The following is a 16,914-nucleotide window of genomic DNA, read 5'->3' as shown; positions in this document are numbered from 1 at the left end:
AATGGCCTTGACTTTCTTTTCCCAGGAATGGAAACTTATAGCCACATCTGAATAAACTAAAACATGACTCATCAAATTGTGTGATTATATTTTCTTTTAAGTTGATTTAAAGTTAGAAAGTTGTATTTCTTCTTGAGGAATATGATGCCACACTGAGTGAAATATTCAAACCCAAGATGCCATATTCTTTATGGCTGCAACATCTTATCAAATATTAAGGTGACATGTGCATTATTTTATATTTATATACATTTATATATTTAGTAGTCTATATGTGGACACACTGAGCAGCGGGTATGAAGAGCCATCAGTTACCTGGACACACCTGCATTGTGACTCTGCTGTTACCTACTGGTGTAACCAGGTTACTGTTGGGTTACCACTTCACACTGACAGGGAAACACTTTGACACAAAGGCTCGTATTTCATCATTTGTCATCATTTGTTCACATGTCACCTTGGAGTTATACAGCTGTATATGTGCGATGTTCATCCATGTTGACTTACAAGTTAAAAGTTGTAGGTTGATTAACGTCCATCAGCGCTCTATGTAGTACAGTACTGCAAGATAGTGAAGCCTACATGAATTTCTTGTATAATAACCACCAAAACAAAAGAACTTAAAGATTTCTTAGGGTACATAATGTATATTTATTAGTATTAATAGGCTATTGTGTACAACTGAGATACAGCTTGACATACTTTATACATACAATCAGTTGCATCTGGCAATAATATTCAGGTTACATCAAATTATCTATTACATTATCAGAGAGTTTTATATTTCACTACTCCAAAGCTTACAGACATTCAAATTACATATAGTGTAGTTCTTATATAAACTTAAAATACAGTGCTATGGAAAAAAACAATCAACACAACAGGAATATAATAAACACAGTGATTACATGTAAGTTATGAAAAACAACACTGATCAAAATCTATTTTAATAAATCATGTGATACTGAACTATAGTAATAACATTTGAACATGTCCACAGTGGATGTTATTTAAAGGACTAGTGTTATTGAATGATTCAGCCTGTTTAGTACAGATTGAGTGTACTACTGCTGACAGTTTTTCAGAGCAAATGAGTAGATTTTTAGATAGTTTTTAAAAAAAGCTTTTGTCTTCCATTAAATGTACTTAAGTCTAAAAACTTACAGACACTTGTTGATACCTGCCTTTAAAGGATACAGCTCGTGTTTTATTTTGCATTTTGCATTTTGCATTTGCGTTAAAAGGGGCCAAACTTGACTTCTTGCCTTGCCATGATCAGCAGGTCTTCACTGTAAGATTCTCACTTCCATTTTAACTTTATTTTAAGAAGTATAGAAGTAGTTTTATATGTAATTAAATTAAAAAGTAAGTAGAGATTATTTGCAAATGCAATATCTACATTTTTAGTAGATTCAGAACCAGTCCTGTTGAAAACACCATGGCTCTTGCAGGTTTGCCAGAAACTCCTCTATTTCTCTACACATTCGGTTCCTGCCTTTGTCTTTAATCTTCTTCAGAGTTATGATGCTGTTCCCACGAAAGGAGGATTGATGCGGTATTGCTGCTGCCTTCATGTGATATTGTATTGACCTTTGGTACTCCTGGCGATCAAGGAATAAGTGTTTTGCATAGCGGTTGTAAAGCATCTGTTTATCTTCAGGTTCCAGATCCCTTTTTAGCAGTTCCTGGTATATCTGCTCAGCTTTAGCCTCGTCGTGATTAGATTTTGCATATATATTTTCGAGACCTATGTTCTTCATAAGTGAAGAATGAGGGTAAAGAGAAATCACCTCCTTATTGAGACTGATTCCTCTGTCTATCATGCTTTGCTTTGGGCGACTGTCACTGAAATAAAGGATCTCCCATTTGTAACAGAGTGCAGCACATCTCTTCAGATAACGCTCATCTGGATGGTTTTCCAGAGCCTCCTCTGCCAATTCAATGGCCTCATCAATAGAAACATAGTTTCTGTAAACACTTATTAATGGTTTCATACCACTGTAGCTGCTGACGGGATTTCTCAAAACCTTTCTGGCTAACTCTCGTGCTTCATCTTCAATTCTCTCTCCTTTCTTAGCACATTGCTCAAGGTAGTAAACAGCGAGGTACAAGTTCTCTGGATCCTGTTCCTTGGCGATTCTCACTTTCTCCAACATGTCAGCCTCCAGCCCCGTGTTGCTGTGTTTAAAAGCTCTCGCTAACCCTAAGATGTGGCTGGTGTTCCACTCCACCATGTCCGGCTGCATCCTGATGGCTCTCTGGAAGTAATCTGCAGCCAGCCGCTTTTTACTTCCGCTGAACTTCATCAGGGTCCAGGCTTTTTCAGCGTAGATCTCTGGATGGAGCTCGTCCTGGGATGGAGATGGGTATTTATTTTTCAGGGCGTCGATCTTTGTCAGGTAAGCCTGACTCTCTGCTTGGTCTCCCAGGTGGTGGTTCAGCCAAGCCAGGTTCCCGTAGTTCACCACTAACCAGGGACCCTCATCTGCACTTCTCATCTGGCGGAAGGCCTCTGCAGCCTTGTTGAACAAACTCTGGGCGTCTTCAGTCAACCCCAGCTTGTATTGAATGAACCCCCGCAGATTGTTGTGACCCAGCCAGCAGTTTCCCTCCTCTGTGCCGATGTCCTCCAGCTGGTCCCTGAGATGGAAAATTTTGTTCCTGCTGGGGTCCAGATCCCAGGTGAAGTGGCACTGCAAGGCCTCCAGTTTGGACATCAGTGTTGTTTGACTCTGAGCAGCACTGATGGAGAGTAAAAATAACAAATATTAAAACACATCACCAGTAGGTTAAAGTAATATGCTCTTAATGTATGTATGCTATGTTTGGATAACCACTGTTCATCTCATGTGGAGGAAGGGAGGAACATAGAAATGGAGTTAGGGGCATTGAATGGACAGGAAGGAAATAAGGAGGGAAAGATTTTCTTTTCTATTTGTTAGTTGCCTTCTGGAGCTGGAACACAAAATAATTTCACTACACGTTGTACTGTGTATGGTTGTATACAGTATGTGACAAATAAACGTGATTTGATTTGATAGACAGCAAGGAAATAAGGAATAAGGAAGGAAGGAATGGAGGGGGGTGGAAATGGATTAAAGAGTATTAGAGGATAGGAAGGAAATAAGGAAGGAGTCATGAAAGAAGAGAGGATAGGAAGGAAAAGAATATGGACCAACAGACGGCTGGAAAGAAAAAGTTGGCTGAAAGATAATAAGGAAAAGGAAAGTACATAAAGAAGTATAACTTGAAATGGGAACAGAGGACAAAGGAAGGAAAATTAGTGGATGGAAAGGAAGGAAATGGGTAAGGAAATGAGGGAAGGAATGGATAAGAGAAGAAGTAACAGAGAGGATAAAAACATGGAGGACAAGAAGGAACAAAGGATGAAAGAAAACACAAAGGGGAATGAGGTATGCAATGAATAAATAAATAAAGGAAGAAACAGAGTGAGGCAGGAGGAGAAAAAGAAGGACGGGAGGACAGAGGGGAGGAAGAAAATACAGAAGGGAATAAGGCAAGAGATAAGAAAAAGATGGCTGAAAGAGGTAAGGAAGGAGGAGGCAAGTAAGGTAGGAAGAAAATGATAAAAAAGTGTGAGACACAGAGGAAAGGAAGGAAGACAGGAAGGATGAAATGGTTTAAAGATAATAGGATAGTAATAACAACAACATTTAGTATTTCTCCACCAGAATTATAATACTGGAGGTGGGATGAAACTTTCAGAAAACAATTGATTTATAATAATTGTTAAGAATAAGAAAGAAAATAAAAAATTTTAAATTCATGTGGGCCTAGCTGAAAGGGAAGAATGAAGAAAGGAAAAGAACAAGAAACAAGAGAGAAAAGTAATAAGCCTACATTATTTACTCCAACAATGATATGAAATGCAGAAGCAGCTACTCACCTCATCATTCAGCTGTTTCCTCGACTCAGTAGTTCTCTAAATATTGGGCTGGTTTTTGCTCTTGATGCTGGATTTGGGTTCGCTGGTATAAAGTCAGTGATGTCCAACTTCTGCTTTGCTGTAAATGATGGGATGTTGTTGAGGACGCAGCTTTAAATGCTCTCACTGAAGTCGAGGTGAAGCGAAGAGGTGGGGCATTTGCAGGTAAAGTCTTGTGTTCAGTCTTAATGCACCTTGACTTTCGTTTTCCAGGAAAGTAAACCTACAGCCACATCTGAATAAACTAAAACATGACTCATCTGTCATGATATCACTTTGGCAGTCTAGTGTTTCCTTTTGTTTCCTCTGTTTCCCTGCCCTTTTGTCTCCTGTGTGTTTTTCCCTGGTTTGTCTAGTCTGTCAGTGTGTTGGGAGGTGTGGCCTTCCTCCTCCTCCTCCTTCTTCTGGGCAGGCACTGCTGGAGCAGCTGACAACAATCAACCTATCATCACACACACCTGCAGTATATCTCCCCGGTTTTCCTGCCAGTCATCGCCAGATCGTTCTGTCGCCTTCAGTGGTATACGACACATTCAGGCTCTCTTAGTTATTTACTCTTGACTTTGCTCATGCTTGTGTTTTTGGAGTTTTTGGACTTACCTTGTTTTTTGTTGTTTGCTCAGGTCTGTTCACCTGCCAGCTGTTGCTGCTTCCTGTTTCCAACCTGCCTGCTCACTCCTACACTCTACTCCTCCTCGACCAGGATCCTTACCTTTGTTACTCACCTGCCTGTTCACTCTCCGACGCCATTCCACCCCTCGGAGCTCAACTGAATTCATCTGTTCCTCCGGAAGGATTCCTGGACACCCTCTCCCCGTGCCCCGTTCCGTGAATTAGTATTGACTTTATTACTGCCACGTTTCGGGCCTCCAGGAACCCCAGCCCTGTTCACTGCACATTTAATATTTTTGTGTAATAAATTATATTTGTTACACCTTTAAAAGACTTGAGTCTGTGTCTGCATTTGAGTCCAAACTATTGTTTGAACCAGAACATAACAGAAGCAGACTGTAGAGGAGGGGCATTTGAGCATAGTGTCTTGTGTTCAGTGTTAATGTGCCTTGACTTTTGTTTCCCAGGAATGGAAACCTACAGCCACATCTGAATAAACTAAAACATGACTCATCAAATTTTGTGATTATATTTTTCTCTTAAGTTGATATAAAGTTAGAAAGTTGTATTTCTTCTTCAGGAATATGATGCCACACTGAGTGAAATATTCAAACCCAAGATGCCATATTCTTTATGGCTGCACCATCTTATCAAATATTAAGGTGACATGTGCATTTTTTAATATTTATATGCATTTATATATGTAGTAGCCTATATGTGGACACACTGAGCAGCGGGTATGAAGAGCCATCAGTTACCTGGACACACCTGCATTATGACTCTGCTGTTACCTACTGGTGTAACCAGGTTACTGTTGGGTTACCACTTCACACTGACAGGGAAACACTTTGACACAAAGGCTCGTATTTGATCATTTGTCACCTGTTCACATATCACCTTGGAGTTATACAACTGTATGTGTGCGATGTTCATCCATGTTGTAGTTTGATTAACGTCCATCAGCGCCCTGTGTAGTACAGTACTGCAAGATAGTGAAGCCTACATGAATTTCTTGTATAATAACCACCAAAACAAAAGAACTTAAAGATTTCTTAGTGTACATAATGTATATTTATTAGTATTAGTAGGCTATTGTGTACAACTGAGACACAGCTTGACATACTTTATACATACAATCAGTTGCATCTGGCAATAATATTCAAGTTACATCAAATTATCTATAACATTATCAGAGAGTTTTATATTTCACTACTCCAAAGCTTACAGACATTCAAATTACATATAGTGTAGTTCTTATATAAACTTAAAATACAGTGCTATGGAAAAAAAACAATCAACACAACAGGAATATAATAAACACAGTGATTACATGTAAGTTATGAAAATCAACACTGATCAAAATCTATTTTAATAAATCATGTGATACTGAACTACAGTAATAACATTTGAACATGTCGACAGTGGATGTTATTTAAAGGACTAGTGTTATTGAATGATTCAGCCTGTTTAGTACAGATTGAGTGTACTACTGCTGACAGTTTTTCAGAGCAAATGTGTAGATTTTTAGATAGTTTTAAAAAAAGCTTTTGTCTTCCATTAAATGTACTTAAGTCTAAAAACTTGCAGACACTTGTTGAAACCTGCCTTTAAAGGATACAGCTCAATCAATAAGTGCGTACAATTTTTTTTAGGTAATGCAATACCTACATTTTGTTCTGGATTTAGAACCAGTGATGTTCAAAACACTAGGGTTTTTGCAGGTTTTCCAGAAACTCCTCTATTTCTCTACACATTCGGTTCCTGTTTTTGTCTTTAATCTTCTCCAGGACTTTGATGCTGTTCTCACGATAGAAGGATTGATGCGGTATCGCTGCTGCCTTCATGTGATATTTTATTGACCTTTGTTCCTCCTTTCGATCGAAGTTTAAATATTTAGCGTAGTGGTTGTAAAGGAGCTGCTTCCCTGGAGGTTCCAGATCCCTTTCTAGCAGTTCCTGATACATCTGCTCAGCTTTAGCCTGGCCGTGATTGGATTTTGCGTACATATTTGCAAGGTCTATTTCCTTCACAAGTGAAGAATGAGGGTAAAGAGAAATCACCTCCTTATTGAGACTGATTGCTCTGTCTATCATGCTTTGCTCTGGGCGACTGTCCCTGAAAAAAATGATCTTCCATTTGTAACAGAGTGCAGCACATCTCTTCAGATAACGCTCATCTGGATGGTTTTCCAGAGCCTTCTCTGCCAATTCAATGGCCTCATCAATAGAAACATAGTTTCTGTAAACCCTTATTAATGGTTTCATACCACTGTAGCTGCTGACGGGATTTCTCAAAACCTTTCTGGCTAACTCTTGTGCTTCATCTTCAATTCTCTCTCCTTTCCTAGCACATTGCTCAAGGTAGTAAGCAGCGAGGTACAAGTTCTCTGGATCCTGTTCCTTGCCGATTCTCACTTTCTCCAACATGTCAGCCTCCAGCCCTGTGTCGCTATGTTTAAAAGCTCTCGCTAACCCTAAGACGTGGCTGGTGTTCCACTCCACCATGTCCGGCTGCATCCTGATGGCTCTCTGGAAGTAATCTGCAGCCAGTCGCTTTTTATCTTCGCTGAACTTCATCAGGGTCCAGGCTTTTTCAGCGTAGATCTCTGGATGGAGCTCGTCCTGGGATGGAGATGGATATTTATTCATCAGGGCGTCGATCTTTGTCAGGTAAGCCTGACTCTCTGCTTGGTCTCCCAGGTGGTGGTTCAGCCAAGCCAGGTTCCCGTAGTTCACCACTAACCAGGGACCCTCATCTGCACTTCTCATCTGGCGGAAGGCCTCTGCAGCCTTGTTGAACAAACTCTGGGCGTCTTCAGTCAACCCCAGCTTGTATTGAATGAACCCCCGCAGGTTGTAAATGTGACCCAGCCAGCTGTTTCCCTCCTCTGTGCCGATGTCCTCCAGTTGGTCACGGAAACGGAGAAGATTGGTCCTGCTGGGGTCCAGATCCCAGGTGAAGTGGCACTGCAGGGCCTCCAGTTTGGACACTAGTGTTGTTTGACTTTGAGCAGCACTGATGGAGAGTAAAAATAACAAATATTAAAACACATCACCAGTAGGTTAAAGTAATCTGCTCTTAAAGTGTCAGTAGGCAGTATATTTTTGGCATCATTGGGCAAAAATTCCATAATAACCTTTCAGCATATTGTAATTCAAGTGTTCTGAGAGATAACTAGACTTCTGCTCCTCCTCATGGCTCTGTTTTCAGGCTTTAGAACATCTAGCCCGTGAAGGGAGACTTTGACAAATCACAGGTCATTTCAGAGAGAGAGCGTTCCTATTGGATGCGCTCTGGTCATGTGACCGGAGCTTGGTGTTCCTTCACCAGATTTCACAATGGCAGCGGCGTCACAAACGTTCTCATTTTACAGCTAAACCATACACTACAAGATGAATGAAATAGGCATTAACGTAACATAATATTGATTCATATTTGATCAGCGCTGCCTAGTTTAACCGTTTGGTCGGAGTTTGCGAGTGATTGACAGCTGCTTCTCACAGACAGCAGATGGATAGCAGACCTCAGATCAGCTCTTACTGCTTGTTTTCCTCCGGTGTGTAAAATCTTGCAGATGCTGTTAGGAGCACCGGAGGACACAGAGGCACATGATTTTTTTCAGGTTACCTGTCTCATGCACTACTGTCAGGATATAGTCACGTTTTATACAAAATTTTGTTTTAATCATATTGGCTCTAATCTCTCCTACTTCAGCTTTAATGTACGTGTGCTATGTTTGGATAACCACTGTTCATCTCATGTGGAGGAAGGGAGGAACATAGAAATGGAGTTAGGAGCATTGAATGGACAGGAAGAAAATAAGGAGGGAAAGATTTTCTTTTCTATTTGTTAGTTGCCTTCTGGAGCGAACACAAAATAATTTCACTACACGTTGTACTGTGTATGGTTGTATACAGTATGTGAGAAATAAACGTGATTTGATTTGATAGACAGCAAGGAAATAAGGAATAAGGAAGGAAGGAATGGAGGGGGGTGGAAATGGATTAAAGAGTATTAGAGGATAGGAAGGAAATAAGGAAGGAGTCATGAAAGAAGAGAGGATAGGAAGGAAAAGAATATGGACCAACAGACGGCTGGAAAGAAAAAGTAGGCTTAAAGATAATAAGGAAAAGGAAAGTATGGTATAGAAGTAAAACTTGAAATGGGAACAGAGGACAAAGGAAGGAAAATTAGTGGATGGAAAGGAAGGAAATGGGTAAGGAAATGAGGGAAGGAATGGATAAGAGAAGAAGTAACAGAGAGAGGATAAAAACATGGAGGACAAGAAGGAACAAAGGATGAAAGAAAACACAAAGGGGAATGAGGTATGCAATGAATAAATAAATAAAGGAAGAAACAGAGTGAGGCAGGAGGAGAAAAAGAAGGAGGGGAGGACACAGGGGAGGAAGAAAATACAGAAGGGAAAAGGCAAGAGATAAGAAAAAGATGGCTGAAAGAGATAAGGAAGGAGGAGGCAAGTAAGGAAGGTAGGAAGGAAGAAAATGACAGAAATGTGTGAGACAGAAGAAAGCAAGGAAGACAGGAAGGATGAAATGGTTTAATGATAATAGGATAATAACAACAACAACAACTGTAAGAGCCAAAAAATGATGCTGACACATACTGAGGTTGTGGTGTAATTCACTGTCAGGAACACTAGATGGCGCTGTGTTAATTGCTTGACCCAGCCACGGGTATATAGGTAGGAAGTGTTGTGTTGACGTCAGGGTTTAGTCCAGAAGGGCAAAGGGTTTTTGACCGCAGTGACGCTGATTTGGTTGCCTTGTTGTGTTGTTTGGCTTGTTGTTATGGAAACCGGCCTTTCTTCTTTATTACACTATCATGAATAAACTTTCAGAAAACAATTGATTTATAATAATTGTTAAGAATAAGAAAGAAAATACAATTTTTTAAATTCATGTGGCCCTATCTGAAAGGGAAGAATGAAGAAAGGAAAAGAACAAGAAACAAGAGAGAAAAGTAAGAAGCCTACATTATTTACTCCAACAATGATATGAAATGCAGAAGCAGCTACTCGCCTCATCATTCAGCTGTTTCCTCGACTCAGTAGTTCTCTAAATATTGGGCTGGTTTTTGCTCTTGATGCTGGATTTGGGTTCGCTGGTATAAAGTCAGTGATGTCCAACTTCTGCTCTGCTGTAAATGATGTGATGTTGTTGAGGACGCAGCTTTGAATGCTCTCACTGAAGTCGAAGCAGAGCGAAGAGGCGGGGCATTTGCAGGTGAAGCCTTTTGTTCTGTCTTAATGCACCTTTACTTCGTTTCCCAGGAAAGGAAACCTACAGCCACATCTGAATAAACTAAAACATGACTCATCAAATTTTGTGATTATTTTTTCTCTGAAATTGAAAGTTAGAAACAGTTTGTTTCTTCTTGAAGAACACATTTTATGTATTATCTATTTTTATTGAGGTTTTCATAACAAACATATTAATAACTCATCCACGCCTTCATCTCTTCCCGCCTTGACAATTGCAACTCACTCCTCTATGGCATTAGCAACACCTCCATAAATAAATTACGACTGGTCCAGAATGCAGCTGCCCAACTCCTCACCCACACCAAATCATGGCATCATATCACCCCAGTCCTGAAAGACCTTCACTGGCTCCCCGTCTCCCACCGGATCTCCTACAAAATCCTGACCCTCACCTACAAAGCCCTCCACCAACTTGCACCCCCCTATCTCTCTGAACTCCTCTCCCCCTACCAACCTCAACGGTCCCTCAGATCCACCTCGGCTGGTTTACTCTCCACCCCCACGTCCAAACTCCGCAGCTTTGGGGACAGAGCATTCTCCAGGGCAGCTCCCAAGCTCTGGAACTCACTCCCCAATCTCATCAGAGACTCCGATTCCCTCACCACATTTCAGTCCCGCATCAAAACACATCTTTTCTCATCTGTTTACCCGTAGACCCCTCCTTCCCCCTACCCATCAGTCCGTGTGTCTGGATGTGATGTGATTGTGCCTGTGTATGTCGCTTTTTGTCGTTCGTCTCCCGTCTGTCTGTCTCACACCGTTTTCCCCCCGACTATGTTAAAGCGTCTTTGAGATTACTATAAAGCGCTATATAAATCCAATATATTATTATTATATTATTATTATTATTATTATTATTAATAAAATGGTCAGTCTCAGCAGCAAATAGGCAGTAGGCAATACCATCAAATTATTATGCAAGTAAATAAAAAAATAGTAGCCTAATAAAAAACAACACGCCACGCAGCTGCCACGCGCTCCTGACTTTGGATGTGTGACCACCACGTTAGGCCCTGTTCACACCAGAGGCCTGTACTACGAAGCGAGTTCAACATACCCAGGGTATCTTCTCGTTATCTGGCTTTCCTAATCCTAACAAACGAAATCCCGCTAAGCGGTCCTACGAAGGTGGTTATCAACTCGTTAAACCAACCCAGAGTTTCTCCATCTGGTTATGAGCACATTCACATGAACCTGGAGGTGTTTGCAGCATCTGGCCAATCACAGGCATGGACAAGTCTACTGTCAGCAGACAGACAGAGCGGCACATTTTACAAAGGCAGAGCAAACTATATTAGACAAATACAAAGAAGTTAAACACTTAATCCATTTAAAGTAACACAGGTGAATCTGCCAAATGCAGGAAGGACAGCTGGTAAAAGAAAAAACTCCTGATGTATGAATGCATAAATTAACAGATTTATTAATTTAACGGAACACTCAAAAGTCAGATATAGTCTTCTAGATCGTCTAAATAAATAGCTTTTACAGTATAACAGATGAATGGATCAAATCTAATCATGGCCAGTATTAACAATGTGGCATGTTTGACTTTTTGAGCCTTCTTTCACCTGCGCCACCCGTCTCCGGCGGTGTGAAACGGTCTCAAGATGAAGTTAAAAGATAAGTATGAAAATATAATTCAAAGCAGTAAACACCCACAGCATAAATACAGCCAGCTGTCCTTCCTGCATCTGTCAGTTTAAACTGTGTTGTTTTTAGTCTGGATTATGACTTAAACTTCTTCATATGTGTGTAATATTATCATACAATCACCGCACTGAGCTCTGATTGGTCAGTAGGAGGTGCTTTCATACGAGTTGATCTCTTATCTGGAACATAACCTGCTCTGGAGAAGGTTAGGTGTTCAGCATCAGTTACCATGGAGATCTACCCCGGTAAGAAGTGATCTACCTTCGTAGGACTAAAAAACCCTGAAGGGTTAAATCCTGAAGTTACCTCGCTAACCACAAATCCAAACAGGATTTGGCATAATCCAGATTAAAAACAACACAGTTTAAACTGACAGATGCAGGAAGGACAGCTGGATTTATGCTGAGGGTGTTTACCGCTTTTAATTATATTTTCATTCTTATTTTTTAACTTCCTCTTAAGTCCGTTTCACACCGCCGGAGACGGAGGACACATCTGAAAGAAGGTTGAAATAGTCATAGACACCATGTCATTAGTATTGGGCATGATTAGGTGTAATCCAGTCATCCCTTATACAACTAAAATCCATTTATATCTAGATGAGTATATCTTACTTTTGATTGTTCCGTTAAATTAATAACTCTGTTAATTTACGCATTCACATGTTGGCATTTTTTTCTTCTACGCAGCTGTTTTTCCTGCATTTGGCAGCTTGAACTGTGTTAATTTTAGCCTGGATTATGTGTTTAACTTCTTCATATTTGTCTAATATAGTTTACTTTTCCTTTGTTAAATACCACTTCACACTGACAGGGAAACACTTTGACACAAAGGCTCGTATTTTGATCATTTGTCACCTGTTCACATGTCACCTTTGAGTTGTACAACTGTATGTGTGCGATGTTCATCCATGTTGACTTACAAGTTAAAAGTTGTAGTTTGATTAACGTCCATCAGCGCCCGTGTGTATTACAGTACTGCAAGATAGTGAAGCCTACATGAATTTCTTGTATAATAACCACCAAAACAAAACAACTTACAGATTTCTTAGTGTACATAATGTATATTTATTAGTATTAATAGGCTATTGTGTACAACTGAGACACAGCTTGACATACTTTATACATACAATCAGTTGCATCTGGCAATAATATTCAGGTTACATCAAATTATCAATAACATTATCAGAGAGTTTTATATTTCACTACTCCAAAGCTTACAGACATTCAAATTACATATAGTGTAGTTCTTATATAAACTTAAAATACAGTGCTATGGAAAAAAAACAATCAACACAACAGGAATATAATAAACACAGTGATTACATGTAAGTTATGAAAATCAACACTGATCAAAATCTATTTTAATAAATCATGTGATACTGAACTATGGTAATAACATTTGAACATGTCCACAGTGGATGTTATTTAAAGGACTAGTGTTATTGAATGATTCAGCCTGTTTAGTACAGATTGAGTGTACTACTGCTGACAGTTTTTCAGAGCAAATGTGAAGATTTTTAGATAGTTTTAAAAAAAAAGCTTTTGTCTTCCATTAAATGTACTTAAGTCTAAAAACTTGCAGACAATTGTTGAAACCTGCCTTTAAAGGAAACAGCTCATGCTTTTTTTTTTGCATTTTGCATTTGTGTTGAATAGGGTCAAACTTGACTTCTTGCCTTGCCATGATCAGCAGGTCTTCACTGTAAGATTCTCACTTCTATTTTAACTTTATTTTAAGAAGTATAGAAGTATTTTTATATGTAATTAAATTAAAAAGTAAGTAGAGATTATTTTGCAAATGCAATATCTACATTTTTTAGTACTTGTTGAAACCTGCCTTTAAAGGATTCAGCTTAATCAATAAGTGTGTGCAGATTTTTTTAGGTAATGCAATACCTACATTTTGTTCTGGATTTAGAACCAGTGATGTTCAAAACACTATGGCTCTTGCAGGTTTTCCAGCAACTCCTCTATTTCTCTACACATTGGGTCCCTGCCTTTGGCTGTAATCTTCTTCTTCAGAGTTGTGATGCTGTTCCCACGAAAGAAGGATTGATGCGGTATCGCTGCCGCCTTCATGTGATATCGTATAGAACTTTTGGAATCCTTTCGATCGAAGTATAAATATTTTGCGTAGTTGTTGTAAAGGACCTGCTTCTCTTGAGGTTCCAGATCCCTTTCTAGCAGTTCCCGATACATCTGCTCAGCTTTAGCCTGGCCGTGATTGGATTTTGCGTACATATTTGCGAGAGCTATTTCCTTCACAAATCGAGAATGAGGGTAAAGAGAAATCACCTCCTCATGGAGACTGATTGCTCTGTCTACCATTCTTTGCTCTGGGCGATTGTCACTAAAAACCTTGATCTTCCATTTGTAGCAGATTGCAGCACATCTCTTCAGATAACGCTCATCTGGATGGTTTTCCAGAGCCTCCTCTGCCAATTCAATGGCCTCATCAATAGAAACATAATGACTGTAAACACTTATTAATGCTTTCATACCATTGTAGCTGCTGACGGGATTTCTCAAAACCTTTCTGGCTAACTCTTGTGCTTCATCTTCAATTCTCTCTCCTTTCTTAGCACATTGCTCAAGGTAGTAAACAGCGAGGTACAAGTTCTCTGGATCCTGTTCCTTGGCGATTCTCACTTTCTCCAACATGTCAGCCTCCAGCCCTGTGTTGCTGTGTTTAAAAGCTCTCGCTAACACTAAGACGTGGCTGGTGTTCCACTCCACCATGTCCGGCTGCATCTTGATGGCTCTCTGGAAGTAATCTGCAGCCAGCTTTTTGTCTCTGCTGTACTTCATCAGGGTCCAGGCTTTTTCAGCGTAGATCTCTGGATGGAGCTCGTCCTGGGATGGAGATGGGTATTTATTCATCAGGGCGTCGATCTTTGTCAGGTAAGCCTGACTCTCTGCTTGGTCTCCCAGGTGGTGGTTCAGCCAAGCCAGGTTCCCGTAGTTCACCACTAACCAGGGACCCTCATCTGCACTTCTCATCTGGCGGAAGGCCTCTGCAGCCTTGTTGAACAAACTCTGGGCGTCTTTAGTGAGCCTCAGCTTGTATTGAATGAACCCCCGCAGGTTGTAAATGTGACCCAGCCAGCTGTTTCCCTCCTCTGTGCCGATGTCCTCCAGCTGGTCCCTGAGATGGAAAAGTTTGTTCCTGCTGGGGTCCAGATCCCAGGTGAAGTGGCACTGCAGGGCCTCCAGTTTGGACACCAGTGTTGTTTGACTCTGAGCAGCACTGATGGAGAGTAAAAATAACAAATATTAAAACACATTACCAGTAGGTTAAAGCAATCTGCTCTTAAAGTGGCAGTAGGCAGTATATTTTTGGCATCATTGCGCAAAAATTCCATAATAACCTTTCAGCATATTGTAATTCAAGTGTTCTGAGAGATAACTAGACTTCTGCACCTCCTCATAACTCTGTTTTCAGGCTTTAAAAAATCTAGCCAGTGAAGGGAGACTTTGACCAATCACAGGTCATTTCATTGAGAGAGCGTTCCTATTGGAAGTACTCCGGTCATGTGACCGGAGCTTGGCGTTCTTTCACCAGATTTCACAATGGCAAACTTTCTCATTTTACAGCTAAATCGTGCACTACAAGATGATTCTGAAAACATGTGAGGCGAGAAATAGGCATTAACGTAACACAATATTGATTCATATTTGATCAGCGCTGCAGTTTGACCGTTTGGTCGGAGTTCGCGAGTGATTGACAGCCGGCTCTCATAGACAGCAGCTGGACAGCAGACCTCAGATCAGCTCTTAGTGCTTGTTTTCGTCCGGTCTGTAAAATCTTGCAGATGCCGTTAGGAGCACCGGAGGACACAGAGGCACATGATCTTGTTTAGGTTACCTGTCTCATGCACTACTGTCACGATATAGTCACGTTTTATAAAAATAACTTTTTTTAATCATATTTGCTCTAATCTCTCCTACTTCAGCTTTAATGTACGTGTGCTATGTTTGGATAACCACTGTTCATCTCATGTGGAGGAAGGGAGGAACATAGAAATGGAGTTAGGAGCACTGAATGGACAGGAAGGAAATAAGGAGGGAAAGATTTCCTTTTCTATTTGTTAGTTGCCTTCTGGAGCTGGAACACAAAATAATTTCACTACACGTTGTACTGTGTATGGTTGTATACAGTATGTGACAAACAAATGTGATTTGATTTAATAGACAGCAAGGAAATAAGGAAGAAAGGAAGGAAGGAATGAAGGGGGGTGGAAATGGATTAAAGAGTATTAGAGGATAGGAAGGAAATAAGGAAGGAGTCATGAAAGAAGAGAGGATAGGAAGGAAAAGAATATGGACCAACAGACGGCTGGAAAGAAAAAGTTGGCTTAAAGATATTAAGGAAAAGGAAAGTACATAAAGAAGTAAATCTTGAAATGGGAACAGAGGACAAAGGAAAGAAAATTAGTGGATGGAAAAGAAGGAAATGGGTAAGGAAATGAGGGAAGGAATGGTTAAGAGAAGAAGTAACAGAGAGGATAAAAACATGGAGAACAAGAAGGAACAAAGGATGAAAGAAAACACAAAGGGGAATGAGGTTCAATGAATAAATAAATACAGGAAGAAACAGAGTGAGGCAAGAGGAGAAAAAGAAGGAAGGGAGGAAGAAAAGACAAAACGGAATAATGCAAGAGATAAGAAAAAGATTGCTGAAAGAGATAAGGAAGGAGGAGGCAAGTAAGGACGGTGGGAAGGAAGAAAATGACAGAAATGGTGTGAGACACAGAGGAAAGCAAGAAAGACAGGAAGGATGTAATGGTTTAAAGATAATAGGATAGTAATAACAACAACATTTAGTATTTATCCGCCAGAATTATATTCCTGGAGGTGGGATGAAACTTTCAGAAAACAATTGATTTATAATAATTGTTAAGAATAAGAAAGAAAATACAATTTTTAAAATTCATGTGATCCTAGCTGAAAGGGACGAATGAAGAAAGGAAAAGAACAAGAAACAAGAGAGAAAAGTAAGAAGCCTACATTATTTACTCCAACAATGATATGAAATGCAGAAGCAGCTACTCACCTCATCATTCAGCTGTTTCCTCGACTCAGTAGTTCTAAATATTGGGCTGGTTTCTGCTCTTGATGCTGGATTTGGGTTCACTGGTATAAAGTCAGTGATGTCCAACTTCTGCTTTGCTGTAAATGATGTGATGTTGTTGAGGACGCAGCTTTAAATGCTCTCACTGAAGTCGAGGTGAAGCGAAGAGGAGGGGCATTTGCAGGTGAAGTCTTGTGATCAGTCTTAATGCACCTTGACCTCTCGTTTTCCAGGAAAGTAAACCTACAGCCATATCTGAATAAACTAAAACATGACTCATCAAATTTTGTGATTATGTTTTTTCTGACATTGAAAGTTAGAAACAGTTTGTTTCTTCTTGAAGAACACA

General features: G+C 40.1%; 4 protein-coding genes across 10 annotated transcripts in view; all 4 read right to left on the bottom strand.

The window, feature by feature from the left end:
• The window catches only part of LOC141768401 (interferon-induced protein with tetratricopeptide repeats 1-like), a 32,609-nt gene extending 28,697 nt beyond the window's left edge, over positions 1-3,912 (bottom strand). The window contains exons 1-2 of the mRNA XM_074636692.1: positions 3,908-3,912; positions 1,181-2,742 (exon numbers count right to left, since the gene is read on the bottom strand). Coding sequence (XP_074492793.1) covers positions 1,413-2,742; positions 3,908-3,912 — 1,335 coding nt within the window. The 3' untranslated portion in view covers positions 1,181-1,412. The remainder of the gene's footprint in view (positions 1-1,180; positions 2,743-3,907) is intronic.
• Positions 1-16,914, bottom strand: part of orc1 (origin recognition complex, subunit 1) — a 303,843-nt gene that overhangs the window by 241,531 nt on the left and 45,398 nt on the right. The window lies entirely within an intron of this gene.
• On the bottom strand, positions 628-9,753 carry LOC141768242 (interferon-induced protein with tetratricopeptide repeats 1-like). Of its 4 annotated transcripts, none has more exons than XR_012594031.1 (3): positions 9,598-9,753; positions 6,033-7,573; positions 628-969 (listed from the first exon to the last, which is right to left on the bottom strand). XR_012594031.1 is itself a non-coding variant. In XM_074636346.1 (2 exons), exons 1-2 carry the CDS (start codon positions 9,603-9,605, stop codon positions 6,265-6,267), a joined length of 1,317 nt encoding a protein of 438 aa, XP_074492447.1. In that variant the 5' UTR covers positions 9,606-9,753; the 3' UTR covers positions 5,607-6,264. The 4 variants fall into 4 exon arrangements, 1 of the variants encoding a protein (XP_074492447.1); XR_012594029.1 differs by lacking the exon at positions 628-969 and adding an exon at positions 5,607-5,949; XR_012594030.1 differs by lacking the exon at positions 628-969 and adding an exon at positions 5,607-5,949 and having other exon boundaries at positions 6,046-7,573.
• Positions 12,536-16,734, bottom strand: LOC141768239 (interferon-induced protein with tetratricopeptide repeats 1-like). Of its 4 annotated transcripts, none has more exons than XR_012594025.1 (4): positions 16,548-16,726; positions 13,328-14,741; positions 12,962-13,090; positions 12,536-12,878 (listed from the first exon to the last, which is right to left on the bottom strand). XR_012594025.1 is itself a non-coding variant. In XM_074636343.1 (2 exons), exons 1-2 carry the CDS (start codon positions 16,553-16,555, stop codon positions 13,433-13,435), a joined length of 1,317 nt encoding a protein of 438 aa, XP_074492444.1. In that variant the 5' UTR covers positions 16,556-16,726; the 3' UTR covers positions 12,536-13,432. The 4 variants fall into 4 exon arrangements, 1 of the variants encoding a protein (XP_074492444.1); XR_012594027.1 differs by having other exon boundaries at positions 12,975-13,090; XR_012594026.1 differs by having other exon boundaries at positions 12,536-13,090; positions 16,548-16,734.

This window comes from Sebastes fasciatus, chromosome 5 (genome assembly GCF_043250625.1).
Source record: "Sebastes fasciatus isolate fSebFas1 chromosome 5, fSebFas1.pri, whole genome shotgun sequence".
NCBI lineage: Eukaryota > Metazoa > Chordata > Actinopteri > Perciformes > Sebastidae > Sebastes > Sebastes fasciatus.
The sequence above is the reverse complement of the archived record's forward strand: the minus strand, read 5'-3'. Positions and strand labels throughout refer to the sequence as shown.